Here is a 26564-nt window from a genome sequence, read left to right as displayed (position 1 = left end):
TTTAGATTTTGCTCTGGTCTCCTTTGAAGTTGCTTGGAGGTTGAATTATTCGTTGCTCCGTTTGTTTGTATGTGAGGGCTTCTTGACAACGCTGGAGGCGATGTACTTGTTTTCGAGTGCAGATACCATTTGAGGTGTGTTTCCCTTTTTTTTTTTTTTTTTAGTTTTTCCTTTAAAATTCCGCCATGTATTCTTCCATGGGCTCCTCGGTTTTAGTCCTTGAATGTACGATGTCCTTTGTCCTTTGTCCTGTCACGGTCGCCATGTTGACGATTCCAGGTTCGTCTCCTAGCAGGATCGTCATGTAGAAGGATCAATAATATATGCACGTCTGTGCTCTTTGAATACTATTTTATTTCTGATTTAAATTCAAAATATAAAGAATCCTCTAAGTCTAAATACATAAGTTTGGCGCGCGCTGCGCTGCCAGTTCAGCCGGCAGAGGAGCGGCTCCATTATATATTTCTTATATACATATACTTAGGTGGTATGTTGTTGGGCGAGCATGTCACATGATGCACGCTTAGTTTATGTAGATGTATAGAGAGTGAGTCTTATGCACATGCGGTCAGCGTGGGAACGCTGACTTAGCCTAACTCATAACTGGGCGGTCATGTTTCGCGCACTTGAATTGGTTTATTTGTTTGTTATATGCATGCAGGGTACAGTGTTACCTCGCTACATGTTTCTACATATGTGCATAATACACAAGATCGCTTTCACTTGTGTTGGTAAGCGCTGCAGGCACAGCACTTTCAAGAAACATTCGTGAACTTTGTTTGCGGCGAGTGCCTTTATCTCGTTGAGCAGTTGTGTGGGGCGCTTGTCACCAAGGTCGGTCTCCGATAATAACTTTTGGATTTTCTGTTGTTCGCTTTCGCAGAAGCGTTCGAGAATGAACGATTTCAAATTTTCGTACTTGCCTGTTCGTGGTTGGTTGACAATTCAGGCCAACACCGGTGCTTCGATTGACGCTAGAATCGTGTTAAATTTCATTTTGTCCGAGGTTATTCCCGCTAGAACGGATTGAGCTTCGATTTGCGATAGCCATAATTCTGGGTGTTCGGGCCAAAACGGCGTTATTTTCACAGCAACACGGTTGATAACTGCGTCGAAACATCGAGTAACGGTATCGTGAAATACCTCGGCGTCGTCTTGTGGGGCGTCGTTGTTTGCAATTGTAAGCACAAGTACTCGCGTGTATATAGTAATCATGTAGGGATCACCAATATACTGTTCTTATATTTATTGTTCACTATATACATATATTTAGAACTAGAAAGATGATTGAGAGATGAATGCACGATTCCAAATTTTTTGTGGGGCGTCGTTGTTTGCCATTTTAAGCACCAGTACTCGCGTGTATATAGTGATCACGAAGGGGTCACCAATTTGCTGTTCTTATATTTATTGTTTAATATATACATATATTTAGAACTAGAAAGATGATCGAGAGATGAATGCGGCAAAGACTCTGCAGTGACGGCGGAAGCAGCTGACGAAGTTGTTAAGCGAGAGTGTGTGTCTGTTGGAGATGTACTCCCGTAAAATTGATACTCGCGTAAGTTATCGAGTTTGGTCGAGAACGAGAACTGAAAAGGGATGCCACAACCAATATATTTTTGTATTTCTCGCTGTCGCCGCTTGGCCGATCACGGGAAACGCCTTTAACAAACGTTGGTTAAATAGTTGGAGTTCGATTCTTTCGTTTTATTCTGGAATAATTACAATATCTACTTAGCTCTTAAATTTACTTAATTGGCTAACGTACCGCAGTTTTCTGTTCCCTCTCCTTGTGATGGCGCAAATCGGTGTAATTGACCGGCAAATATTGTTTTCCTTTTTTGCCGGATTTTAGTGCGACCTAAATAATAACCTTAACTAAATACTATACTATACTAATAATACTGATTTCATAATAATACTGACTTCATAAAAGTCCTGACTATCGATAGCCCCAATCCGTTCCGCGATATCCCCACCCCCATGAAGCAGCCGCATTCACCACGTCCAGGACAGCTAGCTTCGAAGCGGGATGCATTGTCATGGCTCGATCGTTAGTCCTCACTGCCGCTCGACGAGGTACTCCATCTCTCCCGGTGTTCACCTCTTCCACGACGCCTCATTTCCACTCCCTTCGTGGTATGGCTGGATCACAGACGAACACCAGGTCTCCTCGACGAATGGGCTCGACGTGCTTGCACCGTCTCTCCCTGCGCACAAGAGTCGGCAGGTACTCATGCACCCATCGCTTCCAGAACCGATCCCGCATTATCCTCGCTATGCGTCACTGCTTCCTGGTAACGCATCTCACGGGCTCCTGTCCGTCATCGGGACATCGGGAGCTCCCTTCAGCAAATCGTTGGGTGTCAGTGGAGCCTCCTGGTCCACCGTCACTGGAAGATGTGTGAGCGGACGAAAGTTCACTATACTTTCCGCCTCAATCAGCAGGTTAACCAGTTCGTGCTCCTTGGGCGCGAGTTCCTTCATCGTGTGCGCCAGCACCTTCTTCACACACTGCACCATCCTTTCCCAGGTGCCACCCTCAGCTGGGTTCGCCGGGCAATTGAAAATCCATTCGACTCCTTTAGTCGACAGCTCGCCGTGGATCCGTACAGGCTCGAACACTTCGCTGAACCTCTTGGTCTCGCGGTCGGCTCCAACGAAGTTCTTCCCATTGTCGCTCTTAATCCTGATAACGGGTCCACGTCGGCTCATGAAGTTCCTTATGGCGATTATGCAGGAATCGGAGGACAAATCGTGAGCCATCTCCAAGTCGATAGCTCTTCTGGTCAGACACGTTCTCCGTGCGACGTCCAACGGTCACAAATAGCTGTCCAAAATAGTCCAACCCGATGAACTTAAAGGGCCATCCGTTAGCCTCCAGCCGGTCCTCTGGCAGGGGTCCCCTTGCAAACGTTTCACCTGCTCACCACCTTCTGCCGGATCGCTCCGATGGTTGCCTCCGTGTTTTGGTGGCACATCCTTTCGTGGTGATGCTGGATGATCATCTCCGTCAATGCCTCCTCGTGAGACAGTATGATCGGCCGACGTGCGCTGTATGGCACCCACGTCGCGTCGTCGATCCTTCCGCTGACTCGCATTACTTCGACGGGGACGGATCATACTGTCTCACGAGGAGGCATTGGCGGAGATGATCGTCCATCCTCGTCCGTCCTTGGCTGTCCTCAGCAAACGCTTCTCGCTGCGATTGCCGTACCAGTGCGAGCTCAGCTTCAGCGCACTCCATCGCCGTCAGTCTATGATCCTCTCCACCGTATCGTAGACCACGGCACCGTCGAATGAATCTTAGCACCCTTGCGGTGCTCCTCACCAGTCGATTGCAGTCTGAAAACTTCTGCAAGGATATGAAGTTTACCATCACCAAGGCAAATTCACATTTCATTTCCTCTTCGTCCATCGTCGGAGGGATCCACTTTTCGTTCGATCTTGGCCAGCTCTCCTTTGGTCCTCGTAGAAATGGTGGACCACTTAGCCATCGCGAATCGATGCTCAGGTCCACGGCCTTGCGCGGCCTCGTCGCAATCGCCACTGGGACGCCTCCGTGGATTCCAGAATCTCTGCCACCCGGTTACCGACGAACTGTTTGTATCTCCATTGGGTGCTGCTTATCCAGTGCAACACAGTTTTTGAGACCGTCCATAATACGCAGTTGCTGATCGCCACACCGTGCTCCTGTTTGACGGTGTCCATCAGTCTTGTGCCCAATACTGCTGCTTGTAGTTGCAGTTGCGGGATCGACATAGTCCCCATCGGAGCGCATTTCGTCTTGGAGCTTATGAAATAGCCTAGTCGTCTACTCCAGGATACTCAGGGCCCGTGCGTCGCCGCCATCTGCGACTGACGGCGCCAGCGCCACTCCGCCAGCTGCGACTGGCTGTGTCGGCTTTACTCCGAAATTTTCGATTTCGAAATAGTCACTCACCATCTTCTCCAGAAGATTATCCTGAAACACGGCTAGGAAGCACGAACTTTAGAGCGGTGAGCTCGCCTTTCCGTTCACCGGTCCATACACCACCCATCCAAGTGCGGCGGCTGCTGCAAATGGTCCTCCAGATCCATAGCTTCTTGTTTTGAGTGGTGTCCCAAAATGCGCATGATCCTTTACATCCTCCCGACTCGGGCTCTGCATCGGAAGGTTCCAGTTGGCAACTCCGTACACGTTCTTCAGCCCATGGCGCTTTGGCTTGCCCGCTCCACTGATCTCCAGGTTGACCATTTTCGTGTGCTCTTTGGCAGATTTCCCACCAAACCTCTGCACGTTCAATTGGCGACTCTCACCTTTAAGGTTTGGGCTGCGGATGAGTTCGTCGTCGATGAGCGTGACAGCCGATCCTTTATCCAGCAGTGCATAGGTGTCGGTCTGCGTATTCTCCCTGTACAGCGTCACGGGTAGAACCCGGAATAGTAGGTGGCATCCAATCGACTCAACGCAGCTCAGGTTTCGATGCGGCAGTTCCTGGCGGTCACACGTCGATCGCCTTTCATCCTGCTCACGCCCCGCGTCTATAACTGCGGCTGACGTAGGACGGCTCCTCTCGTTGGAATCCACTGGTTGTGGCATTCCTCTCCTGCTTCCTCCATCTGCGACTGGCGGCCGTCTGGGATGTCCAGGTGACTCGTGGAGATGGTAGTGATGCCTCATTTGGCATCCATAGACGTTGCATCCGCGGCTCTTCCTGCAGAACCGGGACATATGTCCGGGCTCCAGACACCAGAAGCATAGCCTCAGCTTCCTCGCGGACTCGATCCGCGTCGTTGTAGATGCGCTGTTGAACTCCTTGCAGTCCCTGATCTGGTGTTGTCCCTCGCATATAGGGCAACATCTGGGGTGGTCGGCATACCGCTCCTCCTCGCGAGCACTATTTGTGTGCAGGATCCTTCGCTTCGGTTGCTCCTTGGCTCCAGCATCCGTGACAGTGCACACTAGTCTTGCGAATTCGTGAAGCCATTCGCTCAGGTTCACCACTGTCGGGTACGGCTGTATCGTTATCGCGTGCTTCACGCAGTCCAACCTCCTGCTCAGCGGCAACTTGGCGATCAGCTCCTCCATTAGGGTTGGGTTCCCTAGGTGGTGGTTGCCGATCGGGGTTGACTGCTGCCACCTGGAACGCTGCCAGGTTGCTCACCTTCGTCGCGAACGGCACGATCCTTGCGATTTTGGCCTCCTGTATTGGCTGCACATCGCGCACGCTATTCAGTTGGCTACGGATGAGTAGCTCCGGACGTCCATACCGGAATCGGACCTGCTCCATAACGGCTCCAACGTTGCTAGGTGTCGGCTCCCGTGGCGGAGCGTCGGCGCCAAATTTCCACTCCATTGTGGCGCAAAATTTGCACTAATTTGTGCTGGCAACTGCAACGATGACGTCACTCCAAGCTCCGCTTGCAGATTGTCACTCATCTGCCTCTCACTCTGCCGTTGCGCTGCTCCCTGGCGTGGCAGCATTACACTCCAACATGGCGGTGTATTCGCCGTTCCGCTCACTCCAACGCCGCGTGCCCCGATTCCAACGGGATCTCTGGCGGCCTCTGTTTGTCCTCCATTTGCCCTCGCCTTTTCCAGCTCCGACTCCAGTCGTGCGATCTTTTAGGTCCGCCACATGTACAGCTGTGGAGTCCGTAATCTGCCCCATTGTTTCGGGCTGCAGGGTACTTGCCGCTTTCCTGGCGGCTTTTCCACTTTCCTTTGGAGTTTGTGGCCGCTGTCGATCACCAGCCACACTCGCAGAGCTGCCAGTTGCTGTGGCCGTGGTGGTCGCAGTTGCGGGAACACCGCTTCGTGGGCATCATCTTGCAGAGTGCGAATAAAAGTTAATGTCGCCGCTTGGCCGATAACGGGGAATGCCTTTAACAAATGCCTTTGTTTTCTTTTTTTGCCGGATTTTAGTGCGACCGAATAACCTAAACTAAAAATACTAGACTTCATAATAATACTGACTTCATAAAAATCCTGAGTATCGATAGCCGAAATCCGTTCCGCGACACTCGCCAATTGAGTTTGATGATACTTGGATAGAAGAAAAATCACGTGGGCGTACATTAGAGCGACATTTTGTTTTTTCTAAAGTTTTACATGTAGAAGAAATACTAAGCATATTAATTTCATGTTGGATCAGTATGCTATACTAAAAACTCTTATCTATACATATAAAATTTTCGTGTCACAGTTTTTGTTATCATACACCTCCGAAATGGCTATACCGATTCTCATGAAATTTTGTGAGCGTATTGAGTAGGTCTGAGAATCCGCCAACTTTTTTTTCATCCTTTTAAATCCTATTCGACATACCAAAAATCGCATATAAAGTGAGTTACTACCTCATCACACTGACAAACTCACGCTAACATAGCATTTTAACTTAATTTAAGCTGGGGAAAAAATCTTTAATCATTAAGTAAATACATTAATTCTATTTATGAGTGTTTTGTACAGTGAGGAATGCCAAGAAAACGCAAAGGGGGTGATTTGAGCCGTGATACAAGTAGATCTCGAAACATGCGAAATAAAATATCCGAAAGAACCGAAGAACAGAACAAATGACCAACAACGACAACAGATACATCGAGCATTTATATCTGATTCATTCCTGCTTCTAACATTCCAGTATGAGCCTGATATTGAGTAGTATGCTCACTCAAAAGTGGTAATTGGTGCTATGCTAAAATGGTAAAAATGAGCCAGCTGGGATGTGTTGCGCGTCAGAAAAAAGTGCAACTACCAGAAATTGAAACACCACCTGAACCATTGAAAGGTTTACTTATCGGCACGGATCCAGATTCTAACGTATTCCTGAGGTCAGTTCGAACATTCAATTCATGTTTTCGAATGACATCGTTCGGAGCAACAGAAATAGTTCGAAATACTAATGCAAATGGTCAACATTACAACTCTCACTGCTGCCAATGCCAAACGAAGCACATAAATTCTTACAAATCTATTTAATAGGAGGCGAGGATTCCGGAAGCTCACTTGCCAATCGCGTGAGTTCACGTCGGGGTTATAATAACCTTTATTTATTTTATGCCAGACGTATCGTCAGCGATCTAGATGCTCTATTCAACGAGCACAATGAATTTTTGGAAATATTGCACCAATTACAAAGCGATAATCTTGCTATCGTCACAAAAAATATTGTTCACGCTATAGCACTAAGAGATTGACTTGCTGAATTATGATCAAATAATAACTTACAAATAATGTTAGCCTTTTGTTATTTTTATATTCCCACATGGGTCACAGCGCTCCAGATGACTTTATAATACATAAGTCTAGAACTGATAAAATTTTGTACTGAAATTATAAAGTCATTCGGCTTAAAAGATATTCAATTGGAAGGTTTCAAATATCGTTATGGTAAACCTTCTAAATTTTCACTTGTACATATATCAGACTCTTTGTCAATTTTGGTATTTGGGGAAGTCCAGCGCTTTAGTGCGTTTGTGAAGCTTTGAGAAAGTATTGTCTCCTGCATGGGAATTATTTTAATCATTGTTAGAGCGGATTTTACTCTCAATAAAAAATAGAGGTGTATTGTCAATCTCAGTCCAGACGCATTGTTATAGAATATTCAAAAACATTTGTATCCTTTTCACACCCTTGGACTCCCCAGCCTAGCATGCACCTGAATGCGATGGGGTCATTTCACCTTCCTTCTTTTACTTACTGTCGAACGGCTAGCTTTTAATTTTTCATTTCAATCAGATCTATTGGTTTAGCTTCAGTGTATGCTTCAATCGGTAAACGATTCAGATGAATGTATTTATTAGTTATGCCCAGTGTTCGCTTTGGCTGTCCTTAATTTGTATACCCGGTACCGTTGAGTACATATAAAGAATATATATCTTTATCAGCATCAATAGCCGACTTTATTCTTATTTAATATTTAATATTATTTTTTTTAATTGAATATTTTTGTATGATATACATAGATACAAATGAACAAGAATTCTTTTATGTTCGTTATCTTATTTCAACATACATTTTAACATTAATAGTCTGGATATGTGTTTACATTTGCCTAAACTCTACAAATTATAAGCACAGACTTCGAAAATATTATTTGGATATAAGGTAAGTTTTATTATATAATATAAAGGTATCCTTTGATATAAACTAATTAAATTATCCTTTTTATAGTTCAGATAGTCAATATGACCAGTACATTTTACATATTTCTCAGCCAAATGAGTTGGATGATACTTGGATAGAAGAAAAATCACGTGTGCGTACACTAGAACGACATTATGTTCCTTATAAAGTCCTGCATGTAGAAGAAATGAGCGTTTTCTTTGGACTTAAGTCCGTACTTAAGCATATTAATTTCATGTTGGATCGGTATGCTATACAAAAAACTTTTATTATTTTCGTATAAAATTTATTCATGCGTCTTTTTAAGCTTTCAAGTACTAAGTATATTTGGAGCTAATGGGTCAGGAAAATCTGTCTTGATTAAGTCAATTTTAGGTATTTTACCTCCTAGTTCAGGCCACGTAACCTCCCCAAATAAGGGACAAAATCAATCTTATAATCACAAAGGTTACACTTTTATCGGCTATAGCTCTCAAGAAGCAGAAATGTTTGAATCATTAACCATCCTTGAAATGATATATATATTACTCAAACTTCACCGTTTTAATGAAATAAACTTAAAAAATGAAGCATTGATCTTATGTAAAGCTTTCAATTTATTTGGTCACCGATTTAGTTTAGCTGCTGCCTGCAGTCGTGGAATACAAAAGCTTTTAAGTATAGCAATTGCTTTAATGAGCAATTCTAATCTTATTTTAATAGATGACCCTTTTTCATACCTGGATGTGATAAATCAAAATACTATTCACTATTTAATTCAAGAATGGTGTAGTCATGGACATTCTGTGATTTATACATGCTCTGACACTGAATTGTGTTCCTTGTCACTGCAAATAGCTGCTATTAGTCAACTTGGCTTGTCAGCTTTTGGGGAACGTCAGTACTTACAACGAAATTTCTACTCTTCCTACTACGTCATTGAAACTAGAATTTATATCGAGAACCCTGAAAATGTTAACTATTTAAATTTGGAAAGTGTTTCGAAACCTGTGAGACAAGAAGAACTTGATCAAATTTTTATCTTAGATTTATATAACATTACAAGTAATAAGTCATGTGGGATAGGCAAAGATACTTCGGGCAAATTTAAATACCTCAAAGTTTGTGATCTCATAGAAAAAATTTTTCCGCATGCCATTATAAAGTAAGTGAAAAAATTATTTTAAAAAATTATTCGTTTTTCAAAGATAACCAATGTTTAGGAATATAAGCCTTCCAAAGGTATGCTTTTGGTTATCCAGTCATATATATTCCATGTCTCAAGTTCTTAAAATCCTTCACGAGTACAGGCACAACTTTTATTCATATTCAATATCTCAGCCATCAGTAAGCACTGCATATCTTCAAATTTCGTCTCATTCTGTACACAAGAAATCGCTTGGATATTCATAAACTAATAAAAACAAAACAAAATAAAACGTTCGTAAACGAAAAAAAAGAGAGCATAATTCCAAATTACTATAAAAGTTGATAGCATTCGTATAAACGCTATATCTTTTGGAAATTTAGTTAACTATGCAATTCAATAAAATTTTCAAGTGTGTGAAAGTGACACTAATATCAAAAGCTAATATCATGGAAAAAGCAGACTGATCAAAATGAAAAGAAAATTTTAAATATAATAAGGCACTGGGAATAATAACAATAAAGTTTATTTTTGACACACTGGCGTAGACATGACTAGACACGACACCTACATATGTAGTACAATCTACTAAAAGATTATTCGATGATATATTTCAATAAAATTTTCAAGTGTGTGAAAGTGACACTAATATCAAAAGCTAATATCATGGAAAATGCAGACTGATAAAAATGAAAAGAAAATTATAAATATAATAAGGCACTGGGAATAATAACAACAAAAATTTATTTTCGACACACTGGCGTAGACATGAACAGACACGACACCTACATATGAATTACAATCTACTAAAAGATTATTCGATGATATATCCCTTAACCATATACTCAGGTATGTAATCTTTTACTTGTTCTAAATAATAATTAGGCTATGATTTCTAGGTATAAAACAAATATATAATAAAACAAGAAAGTAAAGCTAACTTCGGGCGGAGCCGAAGTTGATATACCCTTGCAGTTCAAACTGGATATATATCGCAAACATCGGATATAGTTGGCCGATCCTTATGAAATTTGGTAGGTTGGATGAACTGAACCAAAAATAGAATCTGTACCAAGTTCCAGCTTTCTATCTTCAAAAACACAAAAGTTGGGTCAATTCCGATTCAGTTATATGGCAGCTATAGAATATAGTCGGCCGATCCTAATGAAATTTGATAGGTTGGATCAACTGACCAAAAATAGAATCTGTATTAAATTCCAGCTTTCTATTTTTAAAAACACGAAAGTTGGGTCATTTCCGATCGTTCAGTTATATGGCAGCTATAGGATATAGTCGGTCGATCCTTATGAAATTTGGCACGTCGTAATGTTTTGCCAAAAATAGCTCTCATGTCAATTTGAACTCTCTAACTCTAAAAACACCAAAGTTATACCATTTCCGATCAATCAGTTATATGGTAGCTATAGGATATAGTCGACCGATCCCGGTCGTTCCGACTTATATACTGCGTGCAAAGGATAGAAGGGTGTGTGCAAAGTTTCATAGCTTTAAAACTGAGAGACAAGTTCGCGTAGAAACAGACAGATAGACAGACGGACAGACGGACATGCTCATATCAATTCAGGAGGTGATCCTGATTAACAATATATATACCTTATAGGGTCGGAGATGTCTCCTTCACTGCGTTGCACACTTTTGGAACAAATTATAATACCCTCTGCAAGGGTATAAATTGTTCGTGAGTGCCCTCATCGATATCGCCCTGGAGCTTTATATGGAATCGGACATCGACGCAACGCCTTAAGGAAGCAACCAAATTACTCGACCAGGCTTTTCACCAAAAAGAAGAAAATGCACAGCTGAGGTAAATCCAGAATCTTTCGCCAACAAGTACAAAGTATCCCCTGTGAAGAGCCCACCGAAATCTTAGCGCCCCATTTGAAACGACCACCCCGATAAGAAACTCCGATTTCAGCAGCGAAGAAGACAGAGCTAGAACATTCGCTACACAAGTGTATTCCAGCCAAATCCTGCCTTATTCATTCCTCGTGCCACTAATTCAGTCAGAAGCTTACATGTAACATTAACTCTTAATAGACAAGAATGCCCTCCGCTTTCACTAAACGGTATGCAGATATTCGTTACTTTCCTCAAGCTAACGAAGCAATGTTGGCGCCCACCTTGATAGACGACTAACCTGGCGTAAGCACACAGATCTTGAGAACTATCACTGCGGCACCTTGCGGTATGTACCGCAACAAAACAACTACCGGAATCTGAGTATCCTAGCAGAGAAATTTCATAAGGATCGGCCGAATTTACCCAACTTTTGTGTTTTGGAAGCTGGAAAAAGTCGGAACTTCGTACAAATTATATTTTTGGTCAGTTGATCCGACCCACCAATTTAATAACGATCGGCCCACTATATCCTATAGCTGCCATATAACTGAGCGATCGGAAATGGTTTTTGGTAGATATATCAACTTTCGTATTTTTGATGATAGAAGTTTCGGACTTTTTTTTAGAATTTGTATTACAATAAATTGGGTTATATTACCATATTCTCATAAAGATCGGCCAACTATATCCGAAGTTTGCGATATATATCCGGTTTCAACTGCAAGGGTATATTAATTTCGGCTCCGCCCGAAGTTAGCTTTCCTTTCTTGAAATGAATTTTTTTTTATTTTTGGTTTTGTTAGTTTTTATATTTAGGCAATGAGACTGTCTTCGGGATTTTTCCGGGATTGTTCCCATACCAGACAAAAGGTTATTACCCTATGCTAGCTGGCATAGTGGAAAGTCCCGAAAAAAATATAGGAACACCTTTAGATATTGTATAAAAATGAGAGATTTCATTAATACTGGGCATGTCTCCTTTAATTGATAAATGTTTGCAATCTTGCTGTTCCGTTTTTAGTTTTGGTATAAGTAGATTTTACAGTCATGTCGCATGCTTTTCATGTTTTAAGTTTAAGTAACACGTTGCACTAAGCATGGCGCCGCTTTACAATTCAGGTCAAAAAACAATATCGCGATTTCGGTATTTGGGAAAATAAAATATCACGATAAAAATGTATCATTTTTATTATATATTAAAAAATTATATATGTATTATACAAGTAATATATAAACCGAAATATCGATATTGTGATATATATTATCAACAACCCTAGCTATCATGACTGATTCGTTGTTTGTGTAAAGTATGTTGCTTAGGTTGTTGCGTGAGAAGGAGGTGGAGCTCTCAGGGAACAAGGTGTATCGAAACATCCAACTCACTTAGCTCCTTGTGCGTGCTTTTAAAATCCGCAACGATGTTTAAAATCCTTTAAAATCTCCACCGCTGTTACACAGAAGCGCAAGGCTTGGAGATCCACAACTGTTATATAATGGGATATATGTTATATATGTATGAACGATTGTAGCAATCTGCGAACAACGGATGCAAAGTGCGAATTTATGTAAATTGGTTTTTATATTATATTTCGCACACAAATGAAAACCCAACCATTTGTTTAATGTTAAGGTGGCGGAACCGAGTGACGTCACGGGTCTTCATGACTGATTCAATGACTGAGGTCAATAAATTATTGCCGCCCATATTTTTCGAGGCTTCATGATTGGGTCATCCAGCCTCCTTTACGGCCACACTTTTTAAAACTACAACTTTTGGATTCTATTTAGTTAGTACATCTTAAATTTTAGCAACTCTATTTGGGTCTAAGGGTCCAATTGCGACAATGCAACTAGTTTTTTGTATCATGCCGTCTCCAAGTGCAGTTGAATTAACTTATCCCAAGCAAAACGATCTTTCCTTCAATAAAGTTGGCTGACGGTCAGGGTTGAAAGTTTTTAAATATGCAAATATAACTTTCAATAAGCCATGGGAGAACGTGGACCCAATAATAAGTCTATGCTCTAGTATTTGGTTCTGTGGTTAATTTTTTGTCGTGATTTATTAAATTTTATTCTGATCACTTTACATATGGCACTTATACTATAAAAAAAAAGTATGTATCAGACAAAAATTTTGACACACACTTCGATAACTGTTTGGATCAAATCTGTAATGCATTTCTTATTGACTGTTTAGATTCAAAATAAATATCCTTTCATAACATCCCCCTCCGTAAAACGCTTAAGCAGTTTTACTACATATTTTCAGTACGGCCAGTTTCGACATAAGTAGGTCGTTTGGGGGTACCGTTCGATGTCCAAACCTCAACGATATGCGATTTTTGCGATATATATCCGGTTTTAAATACAAGGGTACATCAATTTCGGCTCCGCCCGAAGTTAACTTTCCCTTCTTTTTTTCCTTTAAAACAGAAACTACCAATAAGAGTTATGAGACTACAAAATTTCAACCCAAATAGCTTAAAACAAAGTCGGAAAAATGCACACATCTTATTTGTTTTGGAAAATCTAAACCAATTAAAAATAATAAAGACTCTAAAATAGTATTTGGATATTAATAGGTAAGTCTTTATTTAAAATATATAGTAATCGCTTGATATATCGCAAACTAATGATATGAACCTTGTTATAGTTTATAGTGTCAATATGACCATTAACTGTTTTTATATTTATTGTTACATATGTACATTGAAAACTATAAAAATGATCGAGAGATGAATGCGGCAAAGACTCTGCAGTGACGGCGGAAGAAGCTGACGAAGTTGATAAGCCAGAGTGAGTGTTTGTTGGAGATGTACTCCCGTAAAATCGATACTCGCGTGAGCTATCGAGTTTGGTCGAGAGGGAGAACTGAAGAGGGTTGCCACAGTACCCCCTTCTAGAGTTCCAAGTGTGAAAGATACTTTGCTGGGTATCTGATTTGTCGTCCTGATCTTGACACTTTCTCGGGTGTCTGAGCAGTTGGCGCTGTCGTCTGCTCCTGTGTTGGAGGCGTTTCGCCTTTGAAGATGTAAGCTGGTTTAAGTCGATCGATGGAAACCTTGAGTCCTTTGTGTGTCCCTTGAGTGTAAAATTTTTGTTGTGTTTTTTTATCACTTCGAAAGGACCCTCGTAGTTTGCTGCCAACGGGGTATTCACTCGATCCACTCGGACGAAGACTTGGGTACAATGGTTTAGGTCCGGGTGCACAAATTCTTGTGTATGATGGTTCACTGGCTTAGTGGTTGGCAGTTGAGACATGGTTTTTTGAAGAACCTCGGTGTCGGGTCAGGCAGCAGCGGTGTAATTTTAATGTTTAAATATGTTAGCTCAATGTTTGGTCATCGAGAGTTTTCGATGCCGTAAATAAAAGACGAATTTAAATTTAGTATGAACGTTATAAAAACGTTCATAACGTGAACGTTATTATTGACCAGTCGGGCCGCCCTCTCTGTATTACTTTAGTCTCTGCATGCACCATAAGCTGGTCTATCAGATGATCATCCGGCTTCATCTGCAGGCAGAAATAAACATTTTTATAACGTTCATACCAAATTTAAATTCGTCTTTTATTTACGGCATCGAAAACTCTCGATGACCAAACATTGGTGACGCCGACGTGATATAGTTAATATAATTAACAATTTAAAAAAAAAAAACTATTGAGCCGCGAAAAAACATACATATTTACGTTCCACAAAGCAAGTGCATTCGCCCGCGCATAGACTTCATATATATATACGTTCCACAATTCCGCTACGGTTCTGAGCGCACAGTGGGACAAGTCGTGTTCGTCGCGGGCAAATAAATTTGGAGCAAAAAAAAAATTTTGCGCCGGAATTATTTATTTCGTGTTGGTCGGAACTTAATAAATCAACCATGAACTCCAGCGGCGCAGACACAGGAGCACCCACTCCAACCCGTAGTGCTGTTCTAAAGTGCAAGGCCCTGGGTATTCTCCAGGACTTGCAGAGGATCCAAAGAGCTCTTCAGCCTGTTTCCAAGGTGGACGATGCCATGCTCAACGTGCGTCATGGTCAGATAGCCATGTTCAGCGACTTCAAGGCCATCCACGGGGAGCTTGAGGATTTGGACATTTCGCAGATCAGTAGTGAGCTCCGATAGACTGTCTCGGAGCTGGTAGTGACAATGCAGGCCGAAATTGAGCACGAGACGACCCTTCGCTCTTCCCAAATTGCTGCCCACTCCACCTTAGCTAACGGAATGTCCACCATGCAGGTTGACTCGGGGTCAGGTCAAAGGATTCAAGCTTTGCCTCCCTTGCCTCTTCCTACCTTCAGCGGTGGATACTCTGAATGGCCTGAGTTTTACTCTATTTTCTGTACAATCGTCGGCGGTAATCCGAGCATCAGTAAGGTGGAAAAGCTGCAAAGGTTGCGATCTTGCCTGCGGGAGTCCGCTTTCGAAGCAGTTCGCTCCTTGGAAGTCTCCGATGAGAATTATGATGTCGCGCTGAATTTGTTGGATAAACGATTTAATAGCCGTCGTTTAATATTTCAGGCTCATGTGAACGAGATTCTTGGCCTCACTCTAGTGGAAGGTGATTCAATAACAGGTCGTCGAGGGTTATCCGACAAATTCAATGCCCATATGAGAACTTTGAAGAATTTGGGTTCGACGAATGAGATAGCCGGCTGCATCATTGTCCAGGTGCTTCTTCAACGGTTGGACCTAGCTACCCAGGTTAAGTGGGAGGAGAGTAGTGTAGTGTTTGCCGACCAATTTGTCCGTTGCCTGAACTACCGGATGGCTCAGCGAATGTAGGGCCTCATCCACGGTTTGGCGTAGGCATCTGGGCTCAAACGGACGTGGTTATTGGCGACGTCGCAGTACAATTGCTTGTTTGAGCCTGAAAGAGACAATTTTGTTAGTGAGATGCGTTTTTCGGCTTTGTTTTTTCGGTTTTTCGTCAGAATTGATTAGCGATTGTAGTTCCGCATCGTTTTCCTGTTCCAGTGCCATCTCGTCGAAGTTTATTTGTTCGATGGCATCGATGCGTGAGAGTTGTTTTCTTCTCCAGAGATGTGCCGGATATCGGTGCTGAATTGGCTGATCAAATCCAGTTGCCGAGCGCGTCGAGGTGATGCTTTCTCGCTGTTTTGACTGATGGCGTACATAAGCGGCTTGTCGTCGATGAAAATTACGAAATTTCTGCCTTCCAGTGCATACTTAAAGTGCAAAATGGCCTGATAGATGGCAGTCAGTTCTCTATCGTAGGTGTTGTACTTCTTTTGCGTCGATGTGAATTTCCTGGAAAAGAATCCCAGTGGTTGTGTCTGCCCGTTGATTATCTGATGTACTACGGCACCCATATCGTCGTGGGATGCATCGGTGATTAGCGTCAATTGTGAGTTTGGTGCCATGTAGTTCAACAACGTAGTGTTTGCAAGCTCGTTCTTGCAGGCGGTGAATGCGTAGTCGGTAGACCAAAGTATCGGAGTTTTGTAGTTCTTTTTATTGCCTTGGATCAGCGTCTGGAGAATGCACTGGTTCTCAACTGCTCGTGGGATAAACGGCCTATAGAAATTAATCATACCGAGAAATTTTTTTAGGTCTTTAGAGATAAGCGGTTTTTTAAAGTGCCGAATGGCTTCCACTTTGGCTTCGGATGGTTTTAAGCCTTGCTGGCTGATGTCGTATCCCAGGAATGTGAGTTGTGTTTTACAGAATTGGCACTTCTCAAAGTTTACGGTGAGATGTGCCTTTCGAAGGCGGTCGAGGATCGTGTGGAGGTGCGTCTCGTGCTGCGCCTCGGATTCTGAAGTGACCAGAATGTCGTCGATGTATGCAAAAACGATGTCGAGGCCTTGTATGACGTCGTTTATGTGACGTTGAAAAGTTGCGTTGCTCCGTTGCGCAGACCAAACGACGACCGAAAGGCGTGATAATTGCTGTTTTGGGAATATCTTGTGGTTCGACAGGAATCTGGTGAAATGCTTTTTGCAGGTCGAATTTCAAAAATATCTTCTTACCGTATAAGATGCTCGTTACATCCAGTATTTACGGAATAGGATATCGATCCGGCACTGTTATGTGTGCAGTACTCGGTAGTCGCCGCACGGTCGCCACTCTCCATTTTCTTTCTTTACCAGGTGCAATGGGCTGGACCAGTTGATATTTTAGGGACGGCATATTCCTTTCTCGATGAGGTAGGAGAACTCGGGTTGTGCAGTTTTGAGTTTGTCGGACGCTAGTCGTCGGGATCAGCGTGAGTATGCGGGCCGTTGGTCACGATGAAGTGCGTTACTTCGGACGTTGCTGGCAGCCGGTTCGAGTTGATCGTTGCGAGATAATCGTAAAGCAATGTAGTATATTGGTTACTCGTGTCGTAGGATGAAATCGCGATGATTTTACGTTGAGGCGCGTGACATTTTGATTCCAGCAGCGTAACCAAATAGATGAGTTTGCGTCGTTTCATATCGACGAGTAAGTCGAAATGTTGCAGAAAGTTGGATCCATTGATAGCGCATTTGACGTTAGCTATCACGAAGGTCCAAACGAAGTTTCGTCGCAATCTCAGTGACAATGCTATGAGTTTTTCTTCATAGGTTTATATTTTCGTGCCATTGGCGGCAAAAAGAAGTTTTGGAGTGAACAAAGTTTTTGCAGGGTGGCATCACTGAAATGTCGGCGCCGGTATCGATGAGAAACTGAGTATCGGGAAGTTGTGTTGTGGTCTTCTTCGAACTTGTCCGCCGAATCCGAAGATTGTTTTAGTTTTTTGGTTCGGATGAAAAAGAGCATGGTTGGCGACATTTCTTGGCGGCGTTGCCAAATTTGCTGTGGTACCAAAACATGTTTGCAGCTATGACGCTGTTGCGATCCGTTTGCAAGCTGTCCTTGCGAGAACGGTTTTTGAACAGCGAGCTGATTTGTTGTTCGATGCGGCGTAGACGATCGTCGAAAACGGCGCTGTTGGTTGGCGCCGACTTGGCGTCGACGGTGTTCACCTGATGACAATCACCGACTTCCATCACTTTGTCTGCCAACTTAGCTAAGTTTGCCAGGCTGGCGTCCAATGCTTGCAAGATCGCTTGCACTTGTGTTGGTAAGCGCTGCAGGCACAGTGCTTTCAAGAAACATTCGTGAACTTTGTTTGCGGCGAGTGCTTTTAACTCGTTGAGCAGTTGTGTGGGGCGCTTGTCACCAAGGTCGGTCTCCGATATTAACTTCTGGATTTTCTGTTGTTCGCTTTCGCAGAAGAGTTCCAGAATGAACCAGATTTCCAGATTTCAAATTTTCGTACTTGCCTGTGCGTGGTTGGTTGACGATGGCGTCGGCAATTCAGGTCAACACCGGTGCTTTGATTCACGCTAGGATTGTGTAAAATTTCGTTTCGTCCGAGGTTATTCCCGCTATAAGTTATTTTATTGTTTAGAGTTATTTAGAACTAGAAAGATGATCGAGAGATGAATGCACGATTTCAAATTTTTCGTGGGGCGTCGTTGTTTGCCACTTTAAGCACCAGTACTCGCGTGTATAAGTTAACTGAAGTTAACCAAGCAGCGGCAATGTCCGATTATTTAAGAGCTCGCTCTGGCCAAACTGCTGACACAGCGTCTGGCCGGAAGCCCATGCATAGCGGCAAGCACTGCACATTTGCGTGGCCGCTATGAAATACTTTTTGTTAGCTTTAAGTTTCAGTTTGTGTCAGAGTCTCATACAATAAAGAGCACCATAAAACCAATTTCCGGCACTGCCGTTAACTTGTAAATTCATTTGTTGAATTGGTCACCGCGCCTCAAGGGCCGTGACAACGGGGCAAGTGCTCCCATCATAACTCCCGTCACAGAACGGATCTTACTCCGGCAACCGCCAGTGATCTCAACCACTACCTACAAGGAGTAGCAACACCCCCCGGCAACCGCCAGGGGTAATTATCTTACAGCATATCTCCAGCGTCTGCGGCATCACCGACTGCAGCGAGGGATAACCAACAACAACATAATTACACAAACCAATTTATATTATTTTATATAGTGATCACGAAGGGATCACCAATTTGCTGTTCTTATATTTATTGTTTAACATATACATATATTTAGAACTAGAAAGATGATCGAGAGATGAATGCGGCAAAGACTCTGCAGTGACGGCGGAAGCAGCTGACGAAGTTGTTAAGCGAGAGTGTGTGTCTGTTGGAGATGTACTCCCGTAAAATTGATACTCGCGTAAGTTATCGAGTTTGGTCGAGAACGAGAACTGAAAAGGGATGCCACAACCAATATATTTTTGTATTTCTCGCTGTCGCCGCTTGGCCGATCACGGAAACGCCTTTAACAAACGTTGGTTAAATAGTTGGAGTTCGATTCTTTCGTTTTATTCTGGAATAATTACAATATCTACTTAGCTCTTACATTTACTTAATTGGCTAACGTACCGCAGTTTTCTGTTCCCTCTCCTTGTGATGGCGCAAATCGGTGTAATTGACCGGCAAATATTGTTTTCCTTTTTTGCCGGATTTTAGTGCGACCGAATAACCTAAACTAAAAATACTTGACTTCATAATAATACTGACTTCATAAAAATCCTGAGTATCGATAGCCGAAATCCGTTCCGCGACACTCGCCAATTGAGTTTGATGATACTTGGATAGAAGAAAAATCACGTGGGCGTACACTAGAACGACATGTTTTTTTTCTAAAGTTTTACATGTAGAAGAAATAATAAGCATATAAATTTCATGTTGGATCAGTATGCTATACTAAAAACTCGTATCTATACACATAAAATTTTCGTGTCACAGTTTTTGTTATCATACTCCTCCGAAATGGCTTTACCGATTCTCATGAAATTTTGTGAGCGTATTGAGTAGGTCTGAGAATCCGCCAACTTTTTTTTGCATCCTTTTAAATCCTGTTCGGCATACCAAAAGTCGCATATAAAGTGAGTCATCAGCTCTCAGGCCCGATGGTTAGGCCCTCATCACACTGACAAACTCACGCTACCATAGCATTTTAGCTTAATTTAAGCTGGGGAAAAAATCTTTAATCATTAAGTAAATACATTAGTTCTATTTATGAGTGTTTTGTACAGCGAGGAATGCCAAGAAAACGCAAAGGGGGTGATTTGAGCCGTGATACAAGTAGATCTCGAAACATGCGAAATAAAATATCCGAAAGAACCGAAGAACAGAACAAATGACCAACAACGACAACAGATACATCGAGCATTTATATCTGATTCATTCCTGCTTCTAACATTCCAGTATGAGCCTGATATTGAGTATTATGCTCACTCAAAAGTGGTAATTGGTGCTATGCTAAAATGGTAAAAATGAGCCAGCTGGGATGTGTTGCGCGTCAGGAAAAGTGCAACTACCAGAAATTGAAACACCACCTGAACCATTTAACGGCTTACCAAACGAACCACATTAATTCTTACAAATCTATTTTATATGCGGCGAGGATTCCGGAAGCTCACTTGCCAATCGCGTGAGTGCACGTCGGGGCTATAATAACCTTTATTTATTTTATGCCAGACGTATCGTCATCGAGCTAGATGCTCTATTCAACGAGCACAATGAATTTTTGAAAATATTGAACCAATACACCAATTACAAAGCGATAATCTCGCAAGTAACTCCCGCTCGTTGGTCGCAAAGTTCTTTGCGTTATCACGCAGAGTGCGTGATATCATTGCAATTGGGTTTTCGCCTTAAGAATGTTAGTAAGCCATGTCTTGCTGCAAAATTCTTAATAAAGCATCTATAGTAGCTTGCTAACCCTATGAAAGATCTCAGCTCGAAAAGGGTCTTTGGCTGGGGAAATTGCTTGATGGCCTTTACCTTTTCGGGTGAAGTCCGTAAGCCCTCTTGCGTCGCTATGAGTCCCAAGTATTCAACGCTCGTTTCAAAGAACTTTGATTTTTCTTGAGATACTCTCCAGCCAGCTTATGTCATTACGATGCTCCTTTGTCTTCGAGTATATTTTGACATCGTCAACATAAAAATAGCATATCTTTGAAATTCCATCTCGTAAAATATCATTGATAGCTCTTTGAAAAATGCTCTTATCATTTTTTAGTCCAAATGACTATCTACAAAATACGTATTTACCATTTTTTATTGAAAAAGCCGTCTTCCGTCGATCTCTCTTTGTCAGCTTTATTTGGTGGAGCCTGCTTTAGGGTCGAGTGTTGTAAAAAACTTTGACTCGCCCAGGTTCAACAATATTGTCGTAGTCGCAGGGATAGGGTATCTATCGTCTACGGTCTTTTCGTTTAGCTTTCTTAAGTCGATAACGAGTCGCTTCTTCTTGACCCCGCTCTGGTCGGTTCCTTTTTTGTCAACAACCCACGTTGGGTTATTATAAGGAGACTTGGATGGCCTTATTACGCCGTCCGCTAGAAGTTGTTTAATCTCTGCGTAGACGAACTCAGTTACACCCATGGGGTGCGGGTACGACTTTTAGTACATTGGCTCCCCATCTGTTTTAATTGTAGCAACAGTATTGATATTGAAAGGAAGTGCTTCGTCAGCATCAGCTTTTTCAAAGGCAGCTGTTACTGCGGAACGTCCTCGTCATCTATATTGATAAAGTTGACATTTTCTTCCTTAGCGAACTGGATCTTTTCGGATCCATTATTAGTGTGGAAAATATTTTCAGTAAAATCGAGTTTCGCATTCACTTGTTTAAGCAAGTCGAGACCGCTAATACCGTCAAAATCTTTCAGAACTTTGAGAATGAAAAATGGTAATTTAACATTAAATATGGAAGCAAAACATTTCTCCTTGATTTTTGTAAAGCCGTGGATTGACTTTACGTTAAATGGGATGTCCACAGCCACGACGCCTTTCAGCCCCGGGAGAGGAGTAATATAATTTTTTGAGGTACCTGTATCGATTAAAAGCTTTATTTCCCTTTATTATATTTCTCTATTTATTTCCTGCCAGCGTACGCGTAATGTACGAGAGAAGGGACCTTACCCTAAAAAATTAATATAGTCCTCTGCGTCCAGGTCATCCTCTATTTCTGTGGCGCAACGGAATCGTAGTCTTTTTCGCCGGACTGTTCTTGGGGCATGAAGTTGATTTTCTGTTGGGTCCTTGTCGATTGCCCTGCTACCCATGCCGAAGGCTGTCTAAAACGGGATGAGGTATCCACATCCATTGGCTCCGCCTTTGTTTGTTTCTGGGCGTTTCCCGTATTACTATATGGTCTTTGTTTAAAAGAATGGGGTTGATTATTGCCTCCTTTTTGAGGTCTGGCAAAGTAAGGGGTCTTTTGCATTGCCCCCAAATTTCGACTTTGTTCTTGGTCTGTGGACCAATTCTTTCAACCCGCTTGTCGCTGGTTGTTTGGTTTGCTCACTTTTTCTTCGCTGTGTCGAGCAAAACCAGCCGCAAAAACACTTCTTTCGTTGCTTGATTCGACCTCTTGGGCCAAAGCCAATGCCGATGGCAAATCTTGTGGTTGTGCAGGAAATACGGCCATCCTTAATGATTTTTTTAGGCCGGAAACGATCGCATGCAGGGCGTCGTTTCTGAATTTTTGGTTCAGAATGGCTGCTGCGTTAGCGTCGTGGGGCATAATAATTTTATTTGTTAAAAGCGTTAGCTTCCGTTCTACTTCATCGTAGTATTTAAGTAATGGTAAATCTCCTTGCCTTAATAAACTTAATTCTTGTTGAATTACATGTATCGGAGTTTTATCCGCATACGTGAAATCTAAACGTGCCAGTATGGCATGGAAATTTAACACTGTATTATTTGAAGACAATGCAGCGGACGCTGGTCCTCTTATTTTGTTTCTGAGGATTGCTACTGCTTGATAGAATCGACTGCTGCCCTCGTAAGGCTCGAATACCCTGTATCAAAGATTATACAGTACATAGATGGGACATCTCATACAAAGAAAAATTTTCTATGGCGGGTTCCAGCAATGGAACCCGCTGGAACGAGCGGGTTCCATTGCGCGACAAGTTAAGTTTGAGAAATTTTTCGCGCAACAAAGAATGAGGAATAGCCGAGTGGTAGAGTGCTTGGCTGGTGTGCAAAGTAAAACGAGTTCAAACCAGGCTCGGGAAGTCCATTTTTTTTTAATTTTAAATCTATTTATATTATATTTTTATTCTTTTAATTTATATTTCTAAATTTATAATTCAATAAAAAAAAATACAAAATTGTAAAATAACCCTAACATCGTCTCAGTTCGTAGTGGAACCCGCTGTAAAAATGTCTATAAGTGCGGGTTCTACGGCATTTTGGTAGGCCGCGTCATGGAACCCGCTCTCAAATATTTTCATTTTTTCCGTCGTGGAACCCGCTGTAATAATGAAAACATTTGAGAGCGGGTTCCACGACAAACGGCTGGCAGATGAGATAGGGAGAGAGAGAATTCTATTTTGAGATCGTAACATCTTTGGAACGATGAAAGTTTGAAACGTTGTAATCGAACCAATGTAAGAGTAAAGAGATCAGAAATATCTTTTACTATCCTTACTCGTCAACTCTGTTTTTGGTATAGATTCTAGCGCCTCCTTGAACACCAATTTGAAGTATCATAAAATCAACTTCGAGGGTAGCCTAGATGGATAATGCGTGGTCCTTATTCATGGGGTCCTGGGTTCGATTTCATTAGCGGGCGGTTGTTTCGATTTTGATAAAGTTTTAGTTTTATGATTCTTTTTATATTTACTTTTATTTTTTTATTATTTTTTTTTTTTACTTTTAATTTTTACGTTATTATTATTATTTTTAATTGCATTCTATAACAATTAAAGTAAAAATAAGTGACGGACGTGTCGGATGACAAAATGCCGGAAGGACTCCCTTGAAATTTTATTAGCCGGACATATTGAAGAACAAAACAATTTTACAATTGTAAAATTAAAGAAAAATATTATAATTAAGGAAAAATAAAAAAAAAATAATTATAAAAGAAAGAAAAAGTTCAATGTCCGCACGAGGATTTGAACACAGAAAAATTACACAAAGAGTAACTACTCTATGCATTACGCTACCATCCTGTCTTGATCTGCGGCGATCAAAAATACTATTTGTTCTACCAACTACCACATCGGCGCATCGAAAACAGAAACGAGAAATTGAAATTGAAATTTGGAAGCCAAAACATTTTTACTACGTCGTGCGAGCAGTCACATATACACACATAGGTTCACATTTTTGTAAACGGATACATGGAAAGAGTTCTAAAAATAGAATCGTATGCATGTGCGTTCCCCCCTCACCAACAAGCTCGACGCAAAAAGTTGACCGTTTTGGGCCCTGATGTCCCATCTATGTACTTTATAATCTTTGCCTGTATGCTGCTGTGGCAGCCTTCCTCCAGAAGACGTAATTCTCCTGTTTCCCTTCAAATTCTGGGACGGATTTTACGGAGATTTCAAAAAATTTATATATTTATACCCTTGCAGAGGGTATTATAATTTTGGTCAAAAGTGTGCAACGCAGTGAAGGAGACATCTCCGACCCTATAAAGTATATATATTCTTGATCAGGATCACCTCCTGAGTTAATATGAGCATGTCTGTCTGTCCGTCTGTCTGTCCGTCTGTCTGTTTCTACGCAAACTAGTCTCTCAGTTTTAAAGCTATCGTCTTGAAACTTTGCACACACCCTTCTTTCCTTTGCACGCAGTATATAAGTCGGAACGGCCCGGATCGGCCGACTATATCCTATTGCTGCCATATAACTGAACGATCGGAAATGACCCAATTTTTGTGTTTTTGAAGATAGAAAGCTGGAATTTAATACAGATTCTATTTTTGGTCAGTTAATCCAACCTACCAAATTTCATTAGGATCGGCCGACTATATCCTATAGCTGTCATATAACTGAACGATCGGAAATGACCCAACTTTTGTGTTTTTTAAGATAGAAAGCTGGAACTTGGTACAGATTATATTTAGATCCATCCTACCAAATTTCATAAGGATCGGCCAACTATATCCGATGTTTGCGATATATATCCGGTTTTAGCTGCAAGGGTATATAAACTTCGGCTCCGCCCGAAGTTAGCTTTCCTTTCTTGTTTTTTTCATTTTTTTGGTCACACTACCTCGGGTCCAGAAAACTGGGTAAAAATCAATCACAAATCATTTCAATGCCATTTTATGGCTCTAATTTCTCCCTGATGCACAGTGGATCCAATAGCCCTGCTAGCTACTTTATTAAAAGCTCGAGTAAATGAATAGATATTTCAATGAAACTTTGTTTTTGACTGTTTTTTTAACCTATTTTACGAAAATCAAATGTACGAATTTTAAAAAAATGCTATATATACAGTGTAAATGAGTGTTTGGTAGGTTTCAGTGAGTTTCAGTTAAGTTAAGTCAAAGATTATATAGTACATAGATGGGACATCTCATACAAAGAAAAATTTTCTATGGCGGGTTCCAGCAGTGGAACCCGCTGGAACGAGCGGGTTCCATTGCGCGACAAGTTAAGTTTGAGAAATTTTTCGCGAGACAACGAATGAGGAATAGCCGAGTGGTAGAGTGCTTGGCTGGTGTGCAAAGTAAAATGAGTTTAAACCAGGCTCGGGACATTCATTTTTTTTAAATTTTAAATCTATTTATATTATATTTTTATTCTTTTAATGTTTTTTCCTTAATTTATAATCCAATAAAAAAAAAATACAGAATTGTAAAATCACCTTAACATTGTCTCAGTTCGTAGTGGAACCCGCTGTAAAAATGTCTATAAGTGCGGGTTCTACGGCACTTTGGCAGGCCGCGTCGTGGAACCCGCTCTCAAATGTTTTCATTTTTTCCGTCGTGGAACCCGCTGTAATAATGAAAACATTTGAGAGCGGGTTCCACGACAAACGGCTGGCAGATGAGAGAGAGAATTCTATTTTTAGATCGTAACATCTTTGGAACGATGAAAGTTTGAAACGTTGTAACCGAACCAATGTAAGAGTAAAGAGATCAGAAATATCTTTAACTATCCTTACTCGTCAACTCTGTTTTTGGTATGGATTCTAGTGCCTCCCTTAACACCAATTTTAAGTATCATAAAATCAACTTCGAGGGTAGCCTAGATGGATAGTGCATGGTCCTTATTCATGGGGTCCTGGGTTCGACTTCATTAGCGGGTGGTTGTTTTGATTTTGATAAAGTTTTAGTTTTATGATTCTTTTTATATTTATTTATTTTTATTATTTTTTTTTTTTTACTTTTAATTTTTACGTTATTATTATTATTTTTAATTGCATTCTATAACAATTAAAGTAAAAATACGTGACGGACGTGTCGGATGACAAAATGCCGGAAGGACTCCCTTGAAATTTTATTAGCCGGACATAATGAAAAATTAAACAATTGTACAATTGTAAAATTAAAGAAAAACATTACAATTAAAGAAAAATAAAAAAAAAAAATAATTATAAAAGAAAGAAAAAGTTCAAAGTCCTTACGAGGAATTTGAACACAGAAAAATTACACAAAGAGTAACTACTCTATGCATTACGCTACCATCCT

The 26564-nt window shown here is 41.5% G+C and overlaps 1 protein-coding gene and 1 long non-coding RNA gene across 2 annotated transcripts in view; one reads left to right on the top strand and one right to left on the bottom strand.

Annotated features, from left to right (window-relative positions):
• Positions 1 to 2310: 2310 nt before the first annotated feature.
• On the bottom strand, positions 2311 to 2769 carry LOC138926561 (uncharacterized). The gene has a single exon (XM_070281117.1). It carries the CDS (start codon positions 2767 to 2769, stop codon positions 2311 to 2313), a length of 459 nt encoding a protein of 152 aa, XP_070137218.1.
• Positions 2770 to 7958: 5189 nt separating this feature from the next.
• LOC138925522 (uncharacterized) overlaps positions 7959 to 26564 on the top strand; it is a 45977-nt gene continuing 27371 nt past the window's right edge. The window contains exons 1-4 of the long non-coding RNA XR_011441752.1: positions 7959 to 8095; positions 8162 to 8359; positions 8421 to 9257; positions 9316 to 10088. This is a non-coding gene — a long non-coding RNA (uncharacterized lncRNA). The remainder of the gene's footprint in view (positions 8096 to 8161; positions 8360 to 8420; positions 9258 to 9315; positions 10089 to 26564) is intronic.

This window comes from Drosophila bipectinata, chromosome XL, assembly GCF_030179905.1.
Source record: "Drosophila bipectinata strain 14024-0381.07 chromosome XL, DbipHiC1v2, whole genome shotgun sequence".
Classification (NCBI taxonomy): domain Eukaryota; kingdom Metazoa; phylum Arthropoda; class Insecta; order Diptera; family Drosophilidae; genus Drosophila; species Drosophila bipectinata.
Note: the sequence above shows the minus strand (reverse complement) of the source record. Positions and strands in the feature narration are given on the sequence as shown.

Bases quoted from the DNA above. Each gene is read 5' to 3' on its own strand.
- LOC138926561 (XM_070281117.1), bottom strand. From the start codon at position 2,769: ATGGCTCACGATTTGTCCTCCGATTCCTGCATAATCGCCATAAGGAAC.